The sequence below is a fragment of the Thunnus albacares genome, chromosome 14, assembly GCF_914725855.1.
Source record: "Thunnus albacares chromosome 14, fThuAlb1.1, whole genome shotgun sequence".
Classification (NCBI taxonomy): Eukaryota; Metazoa; Chordata; class Actinopteri; order Scombriformes; family Scombridae; genus Thunnus; species Thunnus albacares.
Window position 1 is genome coordinate 22,648,312 of NC_058119.1, and position 24,704 is coordinate 22,673,015.

The 24,704-nt window shown below is 38.9% G+C and overlaps 2 protein-coding genes, 1 long non-coding RNA gene and 7 other non-coding genes across 10 annotated transcripts in view; 4 read left to right on the forward strand and 6 right to left on the reverse strand.

Moving 5' to 3' along the window:
* Positions 1 to 1,115: 1,115 nt before the first annotated feature.
* Positions 1,116 to 8,576, forward strand: LOC122997159 (myelin and lymphocyte protein-like). Its single transcript, XM_044373165.1, has 4 exons — positions 1,116 to 1,279; positions 5,461 to 5,628; positions 5,780 to 5,905; positions 6,901 to 8,576. The coding sequence occupies exons 1-4, from the start codon at positions 1,187 to 1,189 to the stop codon at positions 6,973 to 6,975; spliced, it is 462 nt and encodes a 153-aa protein (XP_044229100.1). The 5' UTR covers positions 1,116 to 1,186; the 3' UTR covers positions 6,976 to 8,576.
* LOC122997160 lies at positions 5,542 to 16,711 on the reverse strand. The gene is made up of 3 exons (XR_006407158.1): positions 16,312 to 16,711; positions 5,792 to 5,880; positions 5,542 to 5,626 (listed from the first exon to the last, which is right to left on the reverse strand). It is a non-coding gene; the product is annotated as an uncharacterized LOC122997160 (long non-coding RNA).
* trnai-uau lies at positions 9,261 to 9,353 on the reverse strand. Its single transcript is given in 2 exon segments — positions 9,261 to 9,296; positions 9,316 to 9,353. It is a non-coding gene; the product is annotated as a tRNA-Ile (tRNA).
* Positions 10,035 to 10,128, reverse strand: trnai-uau. Its single transcript has 2 exons — positions 10,091 to 10,128; positions 10,035 to 10,070 (listed from the first exon to the last, which is right to left on the reverse strand). It is a non-coding gene; the product is annotated as a tRNA-Ile (tRNA).
* trnai-uau lies at positions 10,959 to 11,052 on the reverse strand. The gene is made up of 2 exons: positions 11,015 to 11,052; positions 10,959 to 10,994 (listed from the first exon to the last, which is right to left on the reverse strand). It is a non-coding gene; the product is annotated as a tRNA-Ile (tRNA).
* Positions 12,536 to 12,629, forward strand: trnai-uau. Its single transcript has 2 exons — positions 12,536 to 12,573; positions 12,594 to 12,629. It is a non-coding gene; the product is annotated as a tRNA-Ile (tRNA).
* On the reverse strand, positions 14,286 to 14,379 carry trnai-uau. The gene is made up of 2 exons: positions 14,342 to 14,379; positions 14,286 to 14,321 (listed from the first exon to the last, which is right to left on the reverse strand). It is a non-coding gene; the product is annotated as a tRNA-Ile (tRNA).
* Positions 15,000 to 15,093, forward strand: trnai-uau. The gene is made up of 2 exons: positions 15,000 to 15,037; positions 15,058 to 15,093. It is a non-coding gene; the product is annotated as a tRNA-Ile (tRNA).
* trnai-uau lies at positions 15,631 to 15,724 on the forward strand. Its single transcript has 2 exons — positions 15,631 to 15,668; positions 15,689 to 15,724. It is a non-coding gene; the product is annotated as a tRNA-Ile (tRNA).
* A 675-nt stretch (positions 16,712 to 17,386) lies between the features above and the next one.
* Positions 17,387 to 24,704, reverse strand: part of mrps5 (mitochondrial ribosomal protein S5) — a 31,789-nt gene continuing 24,471 nt past the window's right edge. Inside the window, exons 7-12 of the mRNA XM_044373329.1 lie at positions 23,956 to 24,046; positions 22,851 to 22,897; positions 21,712 to 21,769; positions 19,467 to 19,529; positions 18,731 to 18,867; positions 17,387 to 18,023 (exon numbers count right to left, since the gene is read on the reverse strand). Of these exons, the coding sequence (XP_044229264.1) occupies positions 17,799 to 18,023; positions 18,731 to 18,867; positions 19,467 to 19,529; positions 21,712 to 21,769; positions 22,851 to 22,897; positions 23,956 to 24,046 (621 nt within the window). The 3' untranslated portion in view covers positions 17,387 to 17,798. The remainder of the gene's footprint in view (positions 18,024 to 18,730; positions 18,868 to 19,466; positions 19,530 to 21,711; positions 21,770 to 22,850; positions 22,898 to 23,955; positions 24,047 to 24,704) is intronic.

Here is a 24,704-nt window from a genome sequence, read left to right on the forward strand (position 1 = left end):
TGAATTTATCATTAAATATATCACAATACTACCAAATGTGATATCACGGCTTCACAATTACCCCCAAACATCTTTAACTATCTCTACATGTCTATATTTGTTTTGTGTTTTGCCTCATTATCAACAGGACTGAAGAACTGTATGTTCTCCAAACACTGCAGTCCAGAGCAAAACAGTACATCTAACAATATATGCTGTATAAATCTCACCTTTTTCTTAATTTTTCCTACATAATTCTTATAGATTCAGTTTGCATGGTGTCAGTGCATCACAATGCAAATTTGCCCCAAATACTGTATAGTCTGATTTACTACAGTTTAAAACAGCATTTATTGATATTTTGGCCATTTGCAGATATGGGAACAAGCTGTAAACTACAACTTACTGTGGATATATTATCATTTTATTACACTGATATGGTTTTAGCAAACAGTTGCTTATTTACACATTATTGTTCATTTGGAGTCGTGTTTCTTTCCAGCTGATGAATGTAAGCCCAGTATTCACTCTCCAGAAGTTCGGTTGGGCTGAACCTTCTTGGTCTAGTTGAACTGGTCATGCTATCTGCACACTTATGTTAAGAGAAGAGTCCCAAACACTCATTACATCATGACCAGGAGCCAGAGAAGCTGCTGCACTCCTGTGCTGCCAAGAATATATTTGCATATTCATAGATTCTGGAGTTTTTAATGAGGGAGAAGGAATAGATCTCATTTTAAGGATTTTAAAGCGGTAATTATACTGTTTTGTGAGAAAAACCATATCAGAAACACACTATTATTCCAAGCAGAGTATCTTTATATGTCTTAATACATGTCTGGAGAGGATCTTTAAGTTAGTATAACTTAAATTTAGTGTGCTGTTTCTTTACTCAGCAGCAACAATGAAGATATTTCAGCTGCACAGGTTTCAGTGTAGCCCTTGGGCGCATAATTCTTCTTCTGGCTGTTTCACAGGTCACCAGCTTTAGCCTCAGGTGCAGCAAGATGAAGGGTGTGTCTAATGTTTGTACCAATGCAAGGAGCTGCTGTGGGAAGGGATTTCTCACCCACAATAGCCGAACAGGTTTGACTGCAAACTTATCTTTCCTATAAGGGTCAGTTACACCTGCTACTGCTCCGTTAGTTCAGAGAAGAGGGCAGGTCGCTCGCTGTTTACTCGGCACCGGGAGAAGGAACAGGCAGAGATGGCTGCAACTACTGCTCAGCCTATGGGGAGCCTGCCCAGCGGACTGGGAATATGCACCACAGCCCCGGATATATTTTACCTGCCTGAACTGGTGAGTGGACAATGACAGACGACAAAGCAGCTGACCTTGTATTCAGTTATGAGATGATTCTTTCCAATGTGGTGTATAATTTTAATTGTACTCGATCAAACTCTGCAGACAGTATTTTTTAAAAAAAGATTATTATTTAGAGAAACTTGCTTTAAAGTACAACAAATAATACAACAAATAAATGCTTTTCTTTCAATGATGGATATCTCAAAAAGAAAAAAAAATCATTTCATTCCAGGTGACACATTAACGTTGTTTTGCATCAACTGTATATACAACAGTATATATAACAGTTGAGTAATGAACAAGTAATTAACTTTTTCCCTGCAAAATGTAAGACATTTTTGAAATAAGTGCACAAAATAATATGAATTCTATTTCTACAACTTGTGCCAGCATGATGTGATGAGTTCCTAACTCATAAATATCAGAATTTGTTTGAATTTACTGCTGGTAAAATTTCAAATTTATATAATTTATAGTTAGTAAGATTGACTCTCTGCATAAGAATGTGTATTTTGTTGAAATGGGAGATTTCTGCAAGACGACCTCACATGAGGGAGGGGGTACACCCACATCTTTTGACATCTCACGTTTCACTCATATTGTATTTGAGCCACTAATCTAAGAAGGAATGCGGTCAACACTTCTTCTCTCTGAATGACGACAAAAGATAGAAACTGCTCATATGACCGCTGGAGAAATAACCGCACACAGAAAATTGTTTCGGTCTGATAAAGTCGACATTTATGTTGTTTATTTTAGCCTTTTTTCTTTATCAAGGGAAGGGTTGTGATGTGAGTATGTGCTCTGCGTCACCAGTGCCCTACTTCATCTAGTGTATATGCAACAACACACGCTTCCGCTCAGAGCTGCATGAGAGCAGGTGACGGATCAGCACACATCTGAATGTTCAAAAGACCACAGAGGCTAAAAAGAGGCACCAAATTATCTTCATGGCTTTTGTGCAAAAGTTCAGATACCACCGGACAAATGTTTCAAAGATTAAGATGGTGTATTGCAATGGTTTTCTCAGTTTGCGTGTTTTAAATGTTGGCCACTGATTCAGAGTTCCTTTACGGAGCAATTATCTGTTTTTACACTTCAGTTCTTCCAGTGTCAGTAGGCTATATGTACTGTAGATATGATGAGAAACTGTTGATTTGCTGCATTTCAAAAGTCGTTTAATTTGTTACTGAACCCTAAAATTGCAGTTTATAAGCAGAAAAGAAAAAAAAGCAGTTCAAGTAACTTTATTTCAACAATTCTCTTGAATCAAATATACATTTTTGAAGAAATACACAGGAAGAAAATAGAGACATAAAAACTTAAATGAATGAATATAACATGTTTTTTCTTGCTGTGCGTAGCTCATAAAAACACTGACCGGTTAGATGTACTTTATGTGTATTCATCCCTGCACTTTTATCATCATACATGTGGGTGAAAGAGAAATGCGGTAATCTGATTTTTATTGTATTTGTAACCAGCATAATGTAGTTGCAACACCAATACATCCTCGTCACAGTTTATAGCGACCAGCAGCTGAACATATAATGAAATTTATTTTTTCACAACAAACAGCATGAAGGTATTATGTTAAGACTTGAATAATTAAAACTTTTCTGTAACTCTCTCCATCATTGCTTGGCAGTAACAGTAATGGAAAATTCATCAGTGTCTTCAATTTCCAATTTTTCAAAATCATGCACAGGAGAGACGATTAATTTTATTAAGTGACAACTCAGTAAAATCATCACTACGTCAGTATGACGAACCCTCTGCAGATATTGTGCTGTATATTCTGTTTTTTTTTTTTTTTTTCGGGGGGGTGTTTTGTTTTTTTGCTGTGCAGCACTCAAACTTCTGTGACCTTTACAGTAATTTTGTCTGAGGAGAGTTTTTCTGATGACAAAGTCCTTTCACTATGGAGTCAAATGTTTCTAATAAGCCTCAGGCAGATCTACGCCTGTTTAAAAATAAGTCTTCACATAGGAGTACTTATTGTTATGTTTACTACAGTTTATTCTAAACCAAACGTGGATTATTATTATCATTATTATGTGCGTATGTCCAATTAAGATGCTTGCAGTATCAGTCAGGTTGGGTATTACACCATGTAACACAAGTAATTCCAGAGAGATTAGACTATACAGGATGTGGTTAATACTTAATCTGACAAGATAAACATCACCTGTCCTTAGCAGAGTAACTTATAGAAACACATATAGAGTAAAGAGAGGTGTTTGTTTTTTCAATTTATTATTAGACAAATGTAATTTTCATGTGACTTTTCGTCTTTGATTTTACATTTTTTACATTTTAATTCAGTTTTATGTTCGCTTTTGTTCCCTGTTCTTTTTAAGTTTGGTTCTGTGATTCTTGGCCGGCTCATCATGTAGCTCAAAAACCAGTTCTTCACTTTAATGGGATTACACAGAAACATGTGAGTTTAAACTTAACAGTAAATATCAATCCAGTGAGCTTTTTTGCCAACAGCGTATCCATGCAATCCAGGTAATGTTTAATCAATAACACAGATGACCTATCAAGCCCTGTCTAAGTCAAAATAATGGTACTGAAGTATGTCTAAACAGCAGGAAGAGTCAACACGCTGATGAGTCTTTTTACCAGTTATCCTCACAGATAAATCAGCCAAAGGTTTCATCAGGAGGAACATATTCTCATTGCACACTTCACCTATTTTATCTGCACAAGCTTCAAAATATCATGTCTGCCTTACAGTAAGAGAATATGCACACAGATCATAGGTCATTTTGGGGAAAATATTCCCCCTAAGGAACAGAAACCAAGTATCAAAGTATCAAAACACCTTTCTGCTGCTGGTAGGATCACATGTCTTCAGGGAATTATCCACTGTTCATCTTAGGAAGTCATTTCATTGTCTGAGTGGGACAAAGAAAAGGAGATTGAAGATGGACAAATAGGGAGAGATAATAGAGAAGGTGAACTGAGGTAATCTTCTAAAAAATCAAGTCTGTGTGAAACTATAATTCCAGACTATGTTTGTTTTAATGGGGTTCGTTAGAAAGAAAATTCAGCAGCGAGAAACAGAAAAGTCAGACAATCACAGGAAAATGTTTTACTTAACTCACACTCACTGCACACACCAGCAATCACACTTCTCATTGTTCTATAATATCAAAATATCTTTCATATATTCAGCTTTTATCATACAGTACCTCCAGCTCAAGCGATTTAACTTTAACACCTGTATTCAGTTGTTTTGGTGTCTTTTTATCATAGTCCAAGTTCATGGAACTAATTTTCACTTTTCATTGACATATTTTATATCTCCAGTTGCTTTTCCTGTGTCTACATACTGTTTATTGAGATTGCTTGAATGAAGGGTTTGATTTCTCATTTTAAAACCAAACTAGATGTACAGAGTAAAAGCTAGTGGAATCAAGTGTTTTGGGTTTTGGGTGATTGGACTCTTTAGTGTATGGGCTTGTACAGAGCAGCTTTTCCTGGGCAACACTGTTGGCACTGCAAGATGCTGATTGGAAATATCTTATTTTCTCAATTTTTTTCTAACTAAAAAATCTTATTTAGGTTTATCTTTATCTAAATATAATGGACATGGCTGTTACAGATTGCAGGTATCAGGAGCTTGCTACTCTGCGAGTAGGCCATAGTGGCCTCCTCTGATTGGTTAGAAGGGCTGAGGCTTGCTTAAAAAACCTGAGAAGGGAATATCTCTGTACTGCTGACAGACTGTTCAATGAGGGTCACAGAAGTTTTTGACAACACCTCTTCATATTAAGATATATTTTGGAGCATATTTCAACTAAAAAAATATAAGAAAAAATTGACATACTACAACTTTAAATACATATATACATGTAATTTGTAAAAAACAGGGTCATGTCTCCCTCTCTGCCCATAAAGTTCCACCTAAACCTGAGTAAATTTGTACATTTTTGAAGCCAACGATGTGAGTGATAGTGAAAAAGACAGAAACACTGAAACTGGAAGAACGTTTTTTATACACAAAAATCTGTCTTGGCTCTCAAAGCTCATTGATCTTAAAAGCAGTTCTCAAATTAATTGAAGTGCAATATTAAATAACTGCAATACTCCTTTAATGTCAGTTTGAACAAATGTAGATGTAAGAAATCATAATACCTACCGTCCACGTCTTCCCTCCATCTCTGCAGGTATTTGGTGGTTTGGTGTGGATCCTGGTGGCGTCCACCCACGTGGCCCCTGCGAACCCTCTGGGCTGGGTGATGTTCGTCTCTGTCTTCTGCTTCGTCATGACCTTCCTCTGGATGATCATCTTTGTAGCGGGGGGTCACAAGAACAGTTCTGCTTGGGCTGCCGCTGTAAGGCGAGAGAGAGAGAGAGAAGCTGAGAGAAAAGATGACATGAGAAAGAGGAATGAATGAGATGGGGAAACTAATGTGCTGTGGCCATGTTGTAATGGTATTTAATCTGCCTGTGTGTGTGTGTGTGTGTGTGTGTGTGTGTGTTCAGGACTTTGCTTACCACAGCCTGGCGGCGTTCTTCTACCTCAGCGCGGCGGTGGCTCTGGCTTACATCACCTTCCTCAAGAAGGCCCTGGGCCCATTTAGAATCTATCAGATTGACATCGCTGCTGTGGTGAGAACTGATATAACATTTACAGTCCTTATAATGCTCTTTATATTTCTGTGGACAGTTTACTTTTTTAAATTGAATAACTGTTCAAACTGATAAAATGCCAAAATAACACTTACATCTAATGTACAGTAATGTATTTTGGCTGTTTGGGGCGAATAAACACAAATGGTCCAATGGTCAAACATGCCCTGTCTGAACACACCTTTATGCTCACTAATGAACATGTATCTCATTTGTTTATCCCGTTTACAAACAGAAATGTAAAAACGTTACATGCTGTAACTATGGCCCTGTTCACACCCGGCATTAACATGCGTCTCCACACGTGTTTTGAGAGACCACTTGTGATCGGATCTCGTTTTCCCCGCTCTATATGCAAATAAACAAACAAAGTCTGTTTGCAAAGACCAAATGAGTTGTTGTTTTTTAATCGGCGGGAGGCAGCAATGCATTTCCTGAGCGTGGTCTGCTGGAAATTAAAAGGAGAAGAAGTTTGCAAAGACCTTGGTGTGCAGGCAAGATCAAAACTCTTTGGCGAAATGAAAATCACACAGCGTGTTTCGTGTGTATTCCATCCACGAGAATCCATTTTGCCTGTTGTTGTGGCTTCTTGTTGATTTGCACTTTAATATGATGCCATTGGTGCGTGAATGAATGCGTATTTCTGCTTACACAGAGGAAGTCAGTTGAGTAGCGATCCTTCAGTGTGGCTCAGGACACATTCGCATACACACTACTAAAAGAACATGGCCATATGCAGCCCACACCACCTCCAAATGTGGTCTGAGCGATCTGATCTCAATGCATCCTTGACGTGTCTTGGGTGTGGGGTATGAAGTTGCCAGGCAACCAGTCAAGAAATAGTGTGTAATTTCCGAGAAATCCTTCCAGTAAATAAAAAAGACTGATTCTTTGATGGTGTGTCGACTGGTGTGTTCTGGGAAATTTTGGCTCTAAGTCTCTGTACTCTGTGTCAATTTGTGTGTGTGTTTCAGGTGTTCGCCTACGTGGCCATGCTCCTCTACTTCATCCACGCCATCCTGTCTGCCATCAGGTGGAAAAACTTCTGAAGAGCGACGCTGAAACACAGACCTGTGTGTCCAAGAAATACTGTGCTTCCTGTGTATGTGTGTGCGTGTGTGAGTGTGTGTGTGTTTGTGTGCATAGTGGAGTTACCCACAAGTGATCAACCTGGTCAGATTCAACGCTCCGGCGGGATTGTATGAATGTTGTCATTTGTTCCATGATCAATGTTCTTTTATACATAAACAGGACAACTGGATTCATAATGAAGGTTTAGGTCCTTTGAGACATTTGATGTTGTGACTTTATGAAGGAGCACCATAAAAAAATGTATGCAAGAAGGGAAAAACATGAACAATGAAAGCAAATGAAGAGTTGTAGTCTAGAAATGTGATATCTAAAACAAATTAACAAGAAATTCATAATTTAAAAAGTCTAAATGATCGATTTAGCAAAAAATCCAGTCATTTTATTACTTAAGGGCTCAATGTAAGGAACATATTAGTCTTTTTTAAAAAAACAAAACAAAAAACAACATATAATTTTGAGCCACTGATCATTTATTGTGTAACAGAAGTTTTCATATTTTTTAGTTGTTTTAGAGAAACGAGGTGTAAATGTTGTTATCGCCATTACCTTGGAAAAATAGTAAACCTACAAAATTATTACTAGCGTGAATTAAAATCTTACATTTTATTTTTCTTGTCTATACCGAGCCTTTAACATATACAGTATATCAATTGGATCTATACCATAACGATAAATATGTAACTAACAAAGGAAAAAATAACAACAAAAAAACCTAAATGGTGAGCGGAGTTAATGTAGAGAACATGTTAATGTTGCTGTGATCTGTGGTAATTCTAGTGTACACCTGATGGAGATAAAATGAGATTAAAACATGCTTAATGGTCTTTGAAGAAGAAAAGAATTGAATGGAAAAGAATGGATGGAAAATACAAGATAAAACTGAATAAGAAGTTGTTTGGATGGTCGGTGGGAATGCAGCATTATGAAGTTGAAGAAATAGTTTGATATTTTGGGAAATACACTTATCTAGCCAAGCAGATAGACTCCCGTTTATATGCCCCAGTTTTCATAGGGACTATTTCTTGGACAAGCTCCAATGAACAGTTCAAGAACAGTCTGAAGATCTGCAGAGAAACCAGGATATTGTTTCTACAAAGACAGTTTTCTGTTGGATTTTTCAAATGTCTCTGAGCACCACAAATGAAATTCATTCACCTCGCAGAAACCTCATCCTTGTCCTTGTCAAATAAAGCCAGAACATTGGTGGCTACTGCAGAGGTGGGTGAGGAATGTGTCTTTTGTGATTTGGGTGGACTGAAACTCATCTGTTTAAATGAAGTTTAAAGCCTTTTTATTGCCTTTATGTTATAGTATATTGTTACAAATCCACGCAATTGCTTTTCGCTTGACATCGAAGCCCCTCAAATGGTTACAAGAGCAGCACCTTTCCCTTTACTCACAGTATCTTTAAAGCTATTTTCTCTAACAGCACAAAACAAATCAGACTGATAGAAATTGATTGAGATTAACATGTTCATTAGTTCTGATCACTCTGTTTCGCTGTAAAAATTCTTCTAAATTGTGCTATTGCTAATTTTTTGAATTAAAAAAAAAACCCAACGTATTCTCAATTGTTTTTTTTTTTCTTTGTCATATAGAATTAATGCCAACACATTTTTTATGTTTAAGACCTCTGGCTGAAATTTGTATAGTTTTACCATTTTTTTATTCATTCATTCCACACTGATCCACTTTGATTTTCAGCTGGTTAATTAGTTACTTTCAGTTTTCATAGCTGCTCAAAGGTATAGTTTTGGTTACTGTGTAAGAACAGGTGCAGCGTAGTGTTGTTGTTAATCTCGTGTACAAATCCAGTCACACAAGTAAAAGCGGGTAAATATTGATCTCATTCTTTTCAATATTTAAAGTCGATAAGCAGGATAAGAGTCCTGGATATGTTACAGTAGCTACGTTCAGAAGCAGAGCCACATTTTGGAAAACAAGTTGGCGAAACATATGAAGGAAGAACAATAATTAGACCAAAGGATGCAGAAGAAACATTTTGACTTATTCTGGGAAAAAGGTCTTTTGATTTTTACATTTATTCAGTTACGATAACAAATTTGCTGTTTTAACAATCAGATTTAGCTCAACGAGAGCTCTGCACAGTATGTAGACAACTTTAAATGAAATGTTTATTTGATATTTATGACAATTCACAGATAATAGACTGTGTGTCCAGTACAATAAATAATGGAATATGTAGGAATGCTCTGATAAACACAACAGCGATGTACCAAAATGCTCCAGGTGAGACTCGAACTCACAACCTCAGCATTGCTCTGCAGTGTACTGTCTATAAGTACCGCGCACTGACCGATTGCGCCACTGGAACTCAGAGCACTGAGCGCAAAGCATCAAAATAAAAATAAAAATTAATAAACGTTACTGAGAGACAATTACAAAAAATAAAACTAACAGGAAGAGTTGTGAGTGTGCAGTTCTGGTTTATATATTTCTTTTTCTATTTTGCATAAAAAAAGTGTGAAAAAAAGAAAGAAAAGTTGAAATATTGCAAAAACAATTTCACACCCGGCTGAGTTGGAAAAGTTAGTGTATCAATAAAAACAAAACGTGACAAAGTGCAAAGAAGACAGAAACTTTGTTTTTTGATTAATTTAGTTTCATTGGCTTATTATTTATTGAAAGTGTGAACTGACTCAACAGTAGACTGGATGCACACATGTAAACACAAGTAAATCCAAGTGGTCAATCAGGGGTATCACTCGGCTACAACTCAACTTATAATGAGGAGATGGAGCGAAGATTCACCCTGGTGATTCTTTATAAAAACATACACAAGCAGACACCTGCGAAACACATCTGACACTTTTCCACCAGGTGATTCTCTATGAAACATACATGAGCAGATACCTGCAAATCACATGATGGCCCAACTCATCTGACACTTTTCCACCAGGTGATGATGGCACACGAACAAAACCCCGCAACTGGTGAGCATCTCTCAACAAGAACAGGTAATATTAACTCTGTTCTGTACATCAAAGCACAGAAATGCTCCAGGTGAGGCTCGAACTCACAACCTCGGCATTGCTCTACAATGTACTGTCTTATAAGTACCGCGCGCTGACCGGTTGCGCCACTGGAGCTCTTTTGCTTTAGTCATTACATATGATAAAATAAACACACAAACACATGCACATACACCCAGAAGGTGCTTACAAATTTAGCTACGATATTATAAACAGTGCAGAAACCAAACGGGTTCCAGTGGAGCAATCAGTCAGCGCGCAGTACTTATAAGACAGTACACTGTAGAGCAATGCTGAGGTTGTGAGTTCAAGCCTCACCTGGAGCAATTCTGTACTTTATGGGACAGAAATCAACTGAGTTTGAAAAGTTAGTGTACCAATAAAAGTGAAATGGAAACAGACTTGGCGAATAAGTCTTGACACACTTGAAGCATAAAAATCAATCGAATTTCCACTGAAGAGAAAAACATAATATTTCCTCCATTAGTGGTTTCACTTGGCTTTCTCTTAATCATGTAATCTTGCAATGGTTTTATGGCACTCGACTGGAGAATGAGAACCAAATGTTTATATCTTGTGCATCCGTTATTATAATATTTCTACATAGTGGATGGAAACGCTCATTAATGTGCATTTTCTTCTGTTGATTTTTCTGGAAATTTGGGTAAAATTTGTGCTACATTTGGATGGAAAGTTGACAATTGTTGATGTACATTTGTTTTCTGATCTCTGACATTTTTCCACGTTTTCATGCTTTCTTACTTTTTTTGATTAGTTTAGTTTTATTGGCTTGTTATCTATTCAACAGTAGACTGGATGCACACACATAAACACACACACTTTTCCACCAGGTGATGAGGGCACAAGAACAAAACCCCGCTACTGGTGAGCATCTCTCAACAAGAACAGGTAATATTAACTCTGTTCTGTACATCAAAGCACAGAAATGCTCCAGGTGAGGCTCGAACTCACAACCTCGGCATTGCTCTACGATGTACTGTCTTATAAGTACCGCGCGCTGACCGATTGCGCCACTGGAGCTCTTTTACTGCAGTCATTACATATGATAAAGTAGCCACACTTGTGAGGACTACACCAGACACTTTTTCATATTTTAGTTTGTAAAAAATAATGTTTGGTTATCATAACAAATATGGTCAGAGCCACAGGACACTGTGGTTTGACCTTTGACCTCCTAAGATGCTTATGCCTATAAGATGATTTACATGCTGATCTGTTTTTGTGCTCCCTGTCTTTCCAAATGAGAGTGAGCTTAATGAGAAAAATTTAAACATGTTGGCCGTTTTCAAATTTCTGATTGGAATCAAGACACACAGAAGCATTTGTTTTCTCATATACATCATCACACCAGCAGCAACATTTTCAACACACACGCACACAAAGTGTTCACAAGTCTAGTTTCCAATTAACAGTTTACAGTCTCACAATTTCATTTAGCAGATGAGTTGGGTTGATTCAAGTTGGATACTGATCTGTTGTAGTATGGAGGGACTGGCCGGGATGACAAGGAGCTAAGTCTTAAAGAGGTGAAGTTGAAGGTGGCGTTCCTTCATCCATGCCGAGATATTGGCGAGGCATGACGAGAGCCGAGACTGTGCAGTCTTCCAGCAGGAATGATAGGAAGAGCTGGGTATCATCAGCATAGCAATGGTATGAGAAACCATGGGAGTAAATGATTGCACCAAATGAAGTGGTCTATATTGAGAAGAGAAGGGAACTGAGCGCTGACCCTTGAGGAACCCCTGTGGATTGGCTGTGAGGTTTAACCCCCCCACAAGATACTTCAAAAGATCTCCCTGAGAGGTAGGACATGAGCCAGCGGAGAGCAGATCCTGACATAACAAGCTCAGTGAGTGTGGAGAGGAGGATTTGGTGGTTAACCGTGTCAAAGGCAACTGACAAATCTATCAGTAATAGAGCTGACAACTGACCAGCAGCTCTAGCTAAATGCAGTGACTCTATTACCGACAGGAGTGCAGTCTCGGTAGAGTGACCCCACTTAAAGCCAGACTGATTCGGATTGTACAGGTTGTTCTCAGAAAGGAATTCAGAGATTTGATGAAAGACTGTGCGCTCAAGTATTTTTGATAAGAAGAGCAAGAGTGAAACTGGTCTTTAGTTTTCAACCTGGGCTGGGTTGAGTGTAGGTTTTTTGAGCAGCCGGGTGACCCGAGCTGGCTTAAATGCGGTAGGGAACACATCTGTTGTAAGCGAGGAGTTGTTAATGTGTGTGACTATGGGTTAAGTGCGGTGGAAATGGTCTGTTGAGGGTTGGATGGTATTAGGTCCAGTGGACAGTTAGTGGGACGGGAGTCCAGCAGAAGTTTGGGGACTTCCTCCTTTGTCAGAGGGGAGAATGAGGAGAGTGCGGCCCTGTTGGCTGGCAACTGCAGACTGAGTTGGTCAGGCTCAGAGAAATGGATACTGATGGCAGAGACCTTATTGATCCTTATCATATAGCTCAGATAGCTACTACATTATAAGTAGTGCAGCAAACAAAAGAGCTCCAGTGGCGCAATCGGTTAGCGCGCGGTACTTATAAGACAGTTCACTGCAAAGCAATGCCGAGGTTGTGAGTTCAAGCCTCACCTGGAGCATTTAATTGGACAATATTTCCTGTGATGATCAACAGGTGAAGTGTGGTACTAATGGTTGTGGAGTATTGTTAAAGTAGTCTTGAGTAAAGCACCACTGATGATGTTTTATGTGCTGGTTTGGCTGTTTTAATGTGAAAAAAACTCCAGTTTTCATTTGGGTGAAATCAACAATTGAAACACATCCAACACTACATCCAAATCTGGTCTTTTATGTCACTATCTGCAGATGCAAAGTGCATGCAACAATATTGATTAGGACAATTAAAAACAAATAAAATGGCAAACCAAAAGTCCTTGAGTGTAAGATGAATAGATGGCCGTAAACAGATGTGTGTGGTCTTTCACTGTGAAGTTAGTTGTTGTAGACTTTTTGGTTACATGTTTTTGTGTCACTGATTGAGCCAGCAAAACCAGCTGTACAGCAAAGGACCAAAGGATCCTTTTTGCAAAACACACAACTTCTGCATTGTTCTATAGAGTACTGTTTTATAAGTACTACACGCTAACTGATTGTACCACTGGAGTTTTTTGATTATTTTCCCTACATACAACAGCTATGAGTAGCTCCAGATTGTGACTGTGGTATAAATCATGCACCCATGGCATTGAGGTGATAAAGAAGCAGAAGAATCAGCAAACACACACAAAGTAGGCTCACAAGTTTAGCTGAAGTGTAGCTATCAAGTAAATAAGCTCCAGTGCAATATCAGTCAGTGCGTGGTACTTATAAAACAGTATGCTGTAGAGCAATGCCGGGGTTGTGAGTTAAAGCTTCAGCTGGAGCATTTATGTACTTTATGGGACAGAAATCAGTTGAGTTGGAAAAGTTAGTGTAGCAATAAAAACGAAATGTGACAAAGTGAAATGGAAACAGACTTAGCGAATAAGTCATGACACACTTGAAGCATATAACATAAAAATCACTGGAACTTCCATTGAAGAGAAAAACATCATATTTCCACCATTTGTGGTTTTACTTGGCTTTCTCTTAATCATGTAATCTTGCAATGGTTTAATGGCACTCGACTGGAGAATTAGAACCAAATGTCTATATCGATGCACACAACTGTTAATATTTGTAAATAGTGGATGGAAACGCTCATTAATGTGCATTTTCTTTTGTTGATTTTTCTGGAAATTTGGTTAAAATTTGTGCTTCATTTGGATGCAAAATTGACAATTACTGATATACATTTGTTTTCTGATATCTGATGTTTTTTCCACATTTTCCCGCTTTCTTACTTTTTTGGATTAGTTTAGCTTCATTGGATTATTTTCTATTAATTGTTGAAAGTGTGAACTGACTCAACAGTAGACTGGATGCACACACATAAACACACATCTAAGTGATCAATCAGGGGTATCACTCGGCTACAACTCAACTTATAATGAGGAGATGGAGCAAAGATTCACCCTGGTGATTCTTTATAAAACATACACAAGCAGACACCTGCGAAACACATCTGACACTTTTCCAACAGGTGATTCTCTATGAAACATACATGAGCAGATACCTGCAAATCACATGATGGCCCAACTCATCTGACACTTTTCCACCAGGTGATGAGGGCACAAGAACAGAACCCTGCAACTAGTGAGCATCTCTCAACAAGCACAGGTAATATTAACTACCTTCTGTACATCAAAGCACAGAAATGCTCCAGGTGAGGCTCGAACTCACAACCTCGGCATTGCTCTACGATGTACTGTCTTATAAGTACCGCGCGCTGACCGATTGCGCCACTGGAGCTCTTTTACTTCAGTCATTACATATGATAAAGTAGCCACACTTGTGAGGACTACACCAGACATTTTTTCATATTTTAGCCCATTATTTACCATGAGGACCATTTTGTAAAAAATAAAGTTAAGTTTGTATTGTCCATTATTTTAATTTGGTTATCATAACAAGTATGCTCAGAGCCACAGGACACTGTGGTTTGACCTTTGACCTCCTTACTTTATATGATCTGTTTTTACACTCCCTGTCTTCCTGTCTTTCCAAATAAGAGTGAGCTCAATGAGATAAATTTAAACATGTTGGGAGTTTTCAAATTTCTGATTGGAATCAAAGACATATTTGTTTTCTCATATATATTATCACACCAGAAGCAACATCACAACAACAACAACACACACGCACACAAAGTGTTCACAAGTTTAGCTACTACATTATAAGTAGTGCAGCAACAAAAAGAGCTCCAATGGCTCATTCGCCAAGTTTGTTTCCATTTTGTTTTTATGGATACACTAACTTTTCAAACTCAGTTGATTTCTGTCCCATAAAGTACAGAATTGCTCTTTCACTTTCTGTGTGACTGGGTGTGTTTGTGTGTTTATTTTATCCTATTTAATGACCAAAGCAAAAGAGCTCCAGTGGCGCAATCGGTTAGCGCGCGGTACTTATAAGACAGTTCACTGCAAAGCAATGCCGAGGTTGTGAGTTCAAGCCTCACCTGGAGCATTTAATCAGCCAATGTTACCTGTGATGATCAACAGGTAGAGCATGGTGCTGATGGTTGGGGAGTATTGTTGAAGTGGTCTTGAGTAAAGCACCAGTGATAATACTTTATGTGTTGGTGTGGCTGTAAATTTTTTTGTTTTTGTAATTGGTTCGGCTGGATTGCTCATCCATCATGGGCATAAACAGATGTGTGTGGTCTTTCACTGTGATGTTAGCTGTTGTAGAATTTTTGGTTACAACACATTTTTGTGTCACTCATTGATCCAGCAAAACAAGCTGTACAGCAAAGCACCAAGAGAGGCTTGAACACACAACCTCTGCATTGCTGCACAGAGTACTGTTTTATAAGAACCACATGCTAGCTGATTGTACCACTGGAGTTTTTTGATTATTTTCCCTACATATAATAGCTATGAGTAGCTTCAGATTGTGACTGCTGCATAAATTATGCACCCATCGCATTGAGGTGATAAAGAAGAAGAATCAATAAACACACACAAAGGAGGCTCACAAGTTTAGCTGAAGTAAAGTAAATAAGCTCCAGTGGCGCAATCGGTCAGCGCGCGGTACTTATAAGACAGTACACTGTAGAGCAATGCCGAGGTTGTGAGTTCAAGCCTCACCTGGAGCAATTCTGTACTTTATGGGACAATATGGTGTTAATATCTGTTGGAAGCAGGTGTGGAAAATGCTGAAGTGTGCACTGGGATTAAATCAATTAATGGAAAGCATCCATCACATCACCCTGTGCAGATTTACAGAACACATCACAAAATATGAGTAACGTTCAGGCAACAGTGCCCTGCAGTCCCAGTGCTTTGTTGTTTTTTTTTTTTTAATGTCTTCTGCAGGTGAACTTTACATCAGAGAATTTACTTCTTGGCCAATAAAAATATGGTCGCAACAGCAGCTGGAAAACCTTTTTTTTTGCCTCAGTTGTTTTGTTGTGAACACCTCAGGGGTTTCTTCTACAGTACTGGATGTAAAGGAGGACAGAATTTCTACTGTTCAGAGGTGCCGTCCATTAAAAATACCCTGATACAGCAGATTCAGTCAGGACTGCAGTCACACACATGCTCAGGGAATGAATAATTCACAGTGAACCATCTGGACCCTGGTTTTGGAAACTTTTGAAAACCACTTCACGAATCTATCCCCTGCATTGTGGCACGTCAGAACGAAGTTCCACTTTATAAACATTTATTTTCCTGAACTGACCTTTCCTGATGCTTTGGTGTTCGTCAAAGTGGACCCATGTCTGAATGGTAGAAAGAATGCAGCGCACTGCAATGAAGATCAACAGGTTTAAAGCTAAGCATTTCACTAATGTTTCAACTGCATCTCACAGTTAGTTTAGCCATGTTGTTTAGAGATAAACAGAAAACAGAAACAGGGAATGATATGGGATAGTTTGAAATCTTTTGCAAAGACTTAGATAAGAACATTGATACATGCTTTACTTTTTACTAATTAACATGTTGTATCTTGTTTGTTTCATCTGTAGAGAAGCAGAGTGAGCCAGGCTAGCCGTTTCCCGCACTGACAGCCTTTATGCTAAGCTAAGTATAGCTTCGCTTAGTTTAGTTAAGCTATCAACTCCTGGCTCCTGCTCCACATTTAGTGCAAAGACATAGTATTGATCTTCTCATCGAACTTTTGGTAAGAAAGTGAATATGAGTATTATTTCCTAAATTGTCTAACTATTCCTTTACGTAGACAAGTTCAAGAAGACTTTAAACTTTAGCTGCTTTTCTGCACATTTCCACAACTTTAGTGCTTCAACTACAAGAAAAAAACATGTTTTTTTCCTTGATTACAGGCGTAAAAGTCTGGTTCCAATGGAAGAGGATTAGAACGATATGTGAAAAATTTATTTGAGAACTGAAATACATTTTTCACGTGGCCCTAATCCTCTTCCGAAGGTTCCAACTATGACTGACCAAAACAATACAATTAGATAAAACAAGGTGCAAACCATGTTAGAGAATACATTCTTAAATAAATCAGCCTCTCCTTAACCTCTCAAGTCCCCTTGATGATTTATTTTTATACATGAAATTCAATTTAGTTATTCAATTCATTATCACTCCAGACAATAGGTAGTCTGAGGACATCTGGTCAGGGAAAATCACTTTTGATGAATAAAAATGGATTATTTTGACCATTAAACCTGCAACATTTCTGTTATGGGGGAAGAACAAGACCTCCCTGCTGTTGGAGTTCATTATTTTATGCATGCAACATTCACAATTTAATGCTACAGAGACAGAAAGGTACTCACATCACATCACAATGATTTTTACAGTTTTATACTTTATTTCAATGGTGTACATTGTGTGACAATTCCACATGGAAGAAGAAGTAGATTTTTTTCTGACAGATATAAGGTAAACATTGATATCTATAGTGTGAGTGTCAACATCGGCTGTTAATGGGTGTATCTGCAGAATGGTGATATCTTCAGTTCAAATGAGATATCTTCTGTTTGACAAACATGTAACTTTAGCTCTTGGTTGACAAAACAATCACACATTCAAAAACTGGATCTTTAAGATTTAGAGATTATTAACAAAAGCTGATATTCTGCTTCACAAAAACAAGCTCTTCACATATGCATCTGGTTCCACGCACATTTTCAGCTTTTCTTAGTTAAAAGTCCAAACATCTGTTCTGTGGTCCGACCCAGTCATCTGTCCACTCCGGCACTACCAGATGGTACGTTTAACACCTGCCCAGATGGAGCGCTTGGTTCCTTGTGCGGCTCGTACGTCGTCCCAGTTCAGCCGGGTGTTGGGGATCTCGTCCTCGGGCTCTGGGTCGGGTCGCACGCCGTCTTTGGGACTCCCCACCACTATGGGCAGCGGGCCGCGCTCCGACTGGAACTCAACGACATGGAGCTGCTTCTTGTCTGACAGCGTCTGATGGGTTTCCTGCAGGATGAAAGAATCAGAAGAGGAGATGCATGTTAGCGATAAGATGGATAGCAAGACTGAGGCTCTGAAGTCATCTGGACAACTTCCACCATTTAATGAGCCTGATGATGGAAAAGGAAACAAAAAAAGAGGAAAAGGGGTTATAGACATTAATTTTACCCTGCTTGTTTGCATTAATAGCTCCAGAAGATGAATGACTGCAGTGAAGGAATGATGTGCCATAAAGCTTTATGTGCACAGGGGCATATTTTTGTGCTTAACAAGTATTTTGGCGTGTTTATTTCCCTGAAATAATTGTCTTCTTCTTCTACTGTAGCACAGGAATCATAAATAGTATTTACATCACTTAAATCCTAGTAAAAACTGTCAGATTCACAAATATACTGAAAGGAAAACAGCAAGTTCTGAGAATATGAGAAGATATTTTTAAAACAAGAGGCAACTGGTTAAGTGTCATCTGGGATTTTAGACCTTTGTAACATCTGCCAGAGATCTATTTTACATCACATCCAACTCACCTTTACAGACTTGCTTTATAATGTTCTTAAACAAAATGTTTTCAACCTCCCTATACTGCATGAGATAAGATTTTGTTCTATTGTTTCTGACTTTCCATTGCGAGAGTAAAAGAAAGAGTGTTGCTATTCCTGCGGCTATTAAAACTAATTCCTTTTTGTACACCCACCATGTCGTTGTGACCTCACCTGATTGGCTAATCCAGTGAAGAGAGCCCTGGTGATGTTGAGGAGATTGACGGATCCTTCTACTTTGCAGTACATGTCCTGTATACCGATCAGCTTGCACAGAGTGATGACGGCCCGGTGGCAGCGTAGACCGTAACCTGCAGAGAATCGAGCACAGTGATATTAACATGAGGACGGACGATATAAAGTCTTCTATCATGTGTCATTTTATATTGCAATACTGACATATCTTGTGTGGCAGTAAACTGATACTATTGCAATTTGATACTAATTATGGAGAAAATAGAGACGGTGTTACCCTTCTAATTAATTATTCTAACTGCTAGTGTAACAGAGAGGATTTCAGTCAGCACACAGCAGTGTTAGGGTGCAAAAATGTGAAATTTGTCTACAAAGGTAAATGCGAAATTCAATATATATGAAGGATTAAGTTTCCGATATTAAATAAATAATTAATGAATATTTACTTGGTTTTAAATGGAGCTTTTATTTCGAGAACATTGCTGTTTTGCCTATAACTCATACCAAATGACATCCTTCTTTCCAGTAAACTACCTGGAAATTGCTATTATTATTATTATTATTATTATTATTATTATTATTATTATTATTATTACAACAGACCTGTGACATAAAGCATTACCTGAGTTCCTGTAATTCCACGGTATACAGTATAGTGTCATACAGCCCAACCCTGTTGAGTACACACTAAGCTGCTGAACGAATACAGACATACCTTTGTTTTGTTTCTTCATGCGAAGATTTGATCTTTTGAACTTGGAGTCAATGTCATGATAAACTGTTGGTGAGAAAAAAAAACAAAACCAAAAGAATTTTACTCACTGGATACTATATAGATCAGGAGAAGACGGAGCCAAACTGACCCATAAATAAAGACAGAATTATTTGTTTTGTTTTGCATCTTCCTGTTCTCCCTGAGGTTTTGTGTTTCTCTACCTGCCCACCAGATGTCCTTCTCCACATGCCGGTGTCTCCTGCTCACTGCAGCAGCTGCGGCTGATTAGTTATTCAGCCACACAGTCCCTGAATGGGAGTTAAGGACTGTACAGCTCCATAGCTTCAGGTTAAATCCTACTTATCTTCACTCTTAAAACATCTCAATGGCTGCTGCTCTTACATCCACACTTAACAAATTAGATTTCGTAATGGGATGCCGCAGCGATAGAGAGGAAAGAGTGGATGGATGAGAGGAGAAAAACAGTAAAAGAGGTAGGGAGGTAGTTTTGCATCCTGCTGGGTGAAGAAATCTAAAATGCAAAACTAAATGTCTCTCTCACATACACACACACACACTGCAGTGGGGAGTGAACATTTGCTGTGGCTGCAGGAGGTCCAGGTTCATTCGTGACGCACGGATCCAAACAGCGACAAAGTCAGAGCAGATCCAAAAAAAGAAAAAGCCTCCTTGATACGAACTCTTTTATATTCCAGTATTTGTGAGTATTTTTGCTGTTTTTTTAGGCTCCCAACACTGAACTAAAACTCTTTCCTGACCTACACGTCAACCAAACGCACCAAAAAGTGTTAGTTTGATTGTTCTTGATGAAAAAGGCCTGAAGACAGAAGGATGCTCTGCCTACAAAAGACTGGAAAAGAACGAAACGCCCAAAACAAAAACAACCAAACACGCAGCCACATTCAGATTTATGCAAATGTGCTTTGACTTTGTTTGTATGTTAGCTGAACACCAATGAAGCCACATGAATATTCACACAGTAAACCTGGTGCTAGGAGACTGGGAATACTGGTGCCAAAACCAAAACAACAAGGTCAGCAGAGCTCAAACATCTGCCAGATCTTACTTACAAACCTGCTGTCTCCCTAATGTTTCCTGTTTGTTTACCAGGTTTGTTTTTCCATCAAAACTAATCAAACATGTCTGGTGGCCAACTTGGGGGACGCGGCATAACAATTACAGCGAAAAACTGTTCATCATCTGCTGGAATAAATCCCAGATCTGGACTGCCACCAAAACTTGAGTGATTACTGGCCTGAATGCGATCTGTCCACTGAATTTCAGCTGAGTCGACTTTTAGGGGATATCTGAATGTGTATCAAACAAACAGAGGGGTTCAAAATCTTATAACTTTGCTGGTAATGATCTGAACGGCTCCACTGAGGGAGCAACGAAGGCAGAAAGGAAACAAAAATGATTTGATGTACAAAATTTTTATTTAATTACAATTACAGTGAGATAAACCTCCAAAGACGTAACCAATCACATGACAGTCAAGACGGGTTGCAGTGAGAGCTGGCATGTGGGCAAATTTGATTATTTTGGCCAAAAGATAAGTTAATTAAATTTTGAGCTTAATCGGGGTGGAAAAACAAGACCGCACACACACACACACACGCACACACGCACACTCACAGACACCTCTCCTCTGGTTTCTGGCCAAAACAGGAAGCTAACTTTCTCCTCCGGTGGGCGCAGTGGAGGCTGATGACTCACACACACACATTAATCTTTGTGGCTTTGCTCTCCAGCAGCAGCAGCAGCAGCAGCAGCAGCAGCAGCAACAGCAGCCAAATGGAGTTTTACAATGAGAAAGTTCAAGTGGTGCACTTTAAAGGGACAGTTTGGATTTTCTGAAGTGGGGTTGTATGAGATAGTTAACTACCGTCAGCCAAAGCAGCACTTTCTGACCCAAACAGCTGATCTGCGGCGTAATACAGTGCGCAGGAATACAGAAGTTCTACGGTTGAGAAAATGTAGTGCCAAAGGAAACTAGGAGCATGCTGACCCAAATCTACTGCAGGTAATACACTGACTATGGATACCCACCTCATAAAACCCCACTGCAAAAAATCCGAACTATCTCTTTAACGAGCAGGAGATACGATAGGAGGACAGGAGGAGAAGAGATGGAAGGAGGAGAAGGAGTGGAAGTGATGAAGAACAAAAAGAGGAAGGAGATGAACACACACACACACACACACACACAAACATGTTGACTTACTGGTGTGGTTGTTGTATCTTTCTATGTAGTACAAGTAGTGGATGGCTCTGTTCTTGGCCTGCACATCACAGTCACATGACAGAAACACACATAGAGAGTCATTAGTGGTTTGAAAGTTGACATTTGTTATTATAATAAGCACTTCAGCTGGGGAGTTTTGGCAGAAATGGTCTGGACTAGAGCTGCAACTAACGATTACCGTATTTCCTCTAATAGTAGCCAGTAGTCAATTGAAAGCCAGGTCTGTGATAATGGCCGGGGGCGTGGTCAACACAAACAAACAAAGGTCGGCCCCAAAAACAGGCCAGGGGAAAAAACAAGGGTGAATAAACTCCTGGTGCCTCTTATATCCAGGTAACTACTATTTAAGTGGCACGCACATTATATAACTCCAGGTCTATGAGTATGTGCGGAGCTCTCTAATGTGAGCTACATTTCCACTGCTTTAATTTAATACATTCATCAATATACATGCTATTTTCACTCAAAGCTGATTGTCACAGTCAAAGATTGTATTTTATCTCCTCAAGCCTCTAAAAGTCAACAACTCAACATGTGGCAAGGAGTCCCAGTTAGACTTTGCTTTATTTTATGGGGTCACAGGCCAAAAAGGTCGGGAGCCACTGGTCTAAAATCTCCACAGCAGCTACTTAAAAAGGACCTTGAGGTGAGACTGTTTTGTCAACCGATTTTTCTAAGGTCAAGACTTGGATTTTTAAGGCAACACGGACAAAAAGTCCTTAAAGTGCAAAGAAATAAAATGGAATTTTGAAGCCTGCCGTTTCCATGACAACAGGGCAAACTCCATCTGCTGATGAAGATCATATGATGTGATCAAAAGAGCCGGACGAGCTTATAAACGGACCTTGAGTTGAGACCGTTTTGTCAAATTCTAAACGCTGTGCCCACCTTGAGGCTTTTGGATCCTCACCACAATAAAATTGAAAACAATCAAGCTCTTCAGTCTTACATAAGTACTGTTTTTGATGTTATTTAATAAAAAATGTTAAAAAAAAAGAGCTTAGAAATGACAAAATGTGAATATTAACTTAAATATGGACTAAAAAAAAACAAAGTTGTGAATAACAACAAGGTTTAACAGAATAACGATGATGATTTCAAATTGAAGACTGTCATACCTTCCTCAGAGCTGTTTGTCTGTCCGCTGCCTTACCCAACGCAAAACCTGTTGAAAGAGGGGAGTCAGTTTTCAAACATCTCCGAGAGAAAAGAAAGTATAAGAAAAGTTTATAGCATTATTTCTTAGTGATGATGCCAATTAAACACCATTCATTCCAAGATTGTAATGTTTCAAATATTGTTAAATGAGTAGTTTGGGTTTTGATAAGAAGCTCATAACATCATTAATACTGTAGAGTGATGACATTTTATATTTTAAATAAAGCAGCTCTATCAGCATCTGTTATAGAGTTTCCTCAGCATTTTTTTCTGTTTAGCTGTTCACTACAGAAGAGCTTGAATTGTCAAAACCAGTTTCTCCACTTCCACATATCTTCAGAGGCTGAAGAGTTTTCTAAGTTTTCACTTGGAAACACTTTTCGACTTTTACAAACACTCTGAAACTGTCGAAATCATTTTTGGTTCGAGGAGTAGATATTATTCCTCATTTGTAAATAATCACATATTTTTAAGGCCAAATAAACTTTCCATTAATCTTTACGATATTTTTCTGCAGATTTCTTTTTATGTGTAATTTTTAAGCCCCCCTCCACTCAAAAATATGATTTTTTTTTCTTATAGTTATGATGTTATGATGCCCTTAACTGTGCAGAATGACACATGTGCAGAGTTTGACACCATGACACTGTTTTCACATTCATCTGATGAAAGTGGAAAGTTTCTCCGAGTTCAGGGTGTGTGTGTGTGTGTGTGTGTGTGTGTGTGTGTGTGTTCGAGCATGATTTGTGACATCATAACTAGGGTCCAATAGGCAACTTTCCAGTGTGATGTGGATACTTGAAGCCTTCAGTGCACAAACACTGAGAACGGACTTCACCATGAAGTAGCAGATATCTTGTGTCCAGCAGTTAAACTTAGACTATTCATAGAGTCTAGATTTTTCAATGAATGAGAAGGATTTTAACGTGGCAATTCTACTTTTATAGTGGAAAAACCATATCAGACACACATTAGAGTATTTTTATAGGTCTTAAAATATGTCTGGAGGGGGTCTTTAAAGTAAAGTTGTAATGATCTATGTTCAGTGTTTAGAGGGAATCGTACCTGCGGCTCCGTTGCCGTTTCCCACAGCAACCAGGCAGCTGATGGACCTCTTCCTGCCCTCCTTGGCCGTCATGTTGAACACACTCTTTACCTACGATGACAACGAACAACAATTAAGAACACCAAACCGTGAAAGAGAGAGAGAGAGAGAGAACCTGATCATTAGTTAGATTTAAAAGGTACTGGTTGGTGGATTTTCCTTTCTTTGGTCAAAGCCAGCCAAGTCTTCATGCTAACAGAAACATTTGACAATACAACAGATTGTTATGGGATTTCATGTCAGTGTGTGTGCCGATGTAGAAAAGGCTGCCTGTCCGGATGTGATTTTCATTGATCTGTTGGTAAACAGAGCACACGGTCATCTATCACAGCTCCTGGTCCTCCCCTGTTCAACCATGCAAGCTGCTCAACTACCTGCAACAGAGCTTTAGAAACACCAGGGGGCAGCATTGATACACCACGGAGAAGAAGAAGAAGGAGGAGGAGGAGGAGGAGGAGGAGGAGGAGGAGGAGGAGGAGGGAGGGAAGGTAGGTGATTAGAAAAAGAAGGGATTAGGAGGTAGGAGTGACAGCAGAGAAAAAACAAGAACGTACAAAGGAGGAGATACCAAGGTCAAACCTAAGAACAGGGCAGGTCAGAGGAGTGAGAGGGTGAAGAACATTAAGTAACTTGAAAATGTGAAGGGAGGAGAGGAAAGAAAAGCGATGGTGGACAAGAGGGAGTAGAAGACGAGAGAGATGAATGAATT

Bases quoted from the DNA above. Each gene is read 5' to 3' on its own strand.
- LOC122997159 (XM_044373165.1), top strand. From the start codon at position 1,187: ATGGCTGCAACTACTGCTCAGCCTATGGGGAGCCTGCCCAGCGGACTG. The intron at 1,280-5,460 runs GTGAGTGGACAA...CCATCTCTGCAG, and splicing joins TATTTTACCTGCCTGAACTG to GTATTTGGTGGTTTGGTGTG. The intron at 5,906-6,900 runs GTGAGAACTGAT...TGTGTGTTTCAG, and splicing joins AGATTGACATCGCTGCTGTG to GTGTTCGCCTACGTGGCCAT.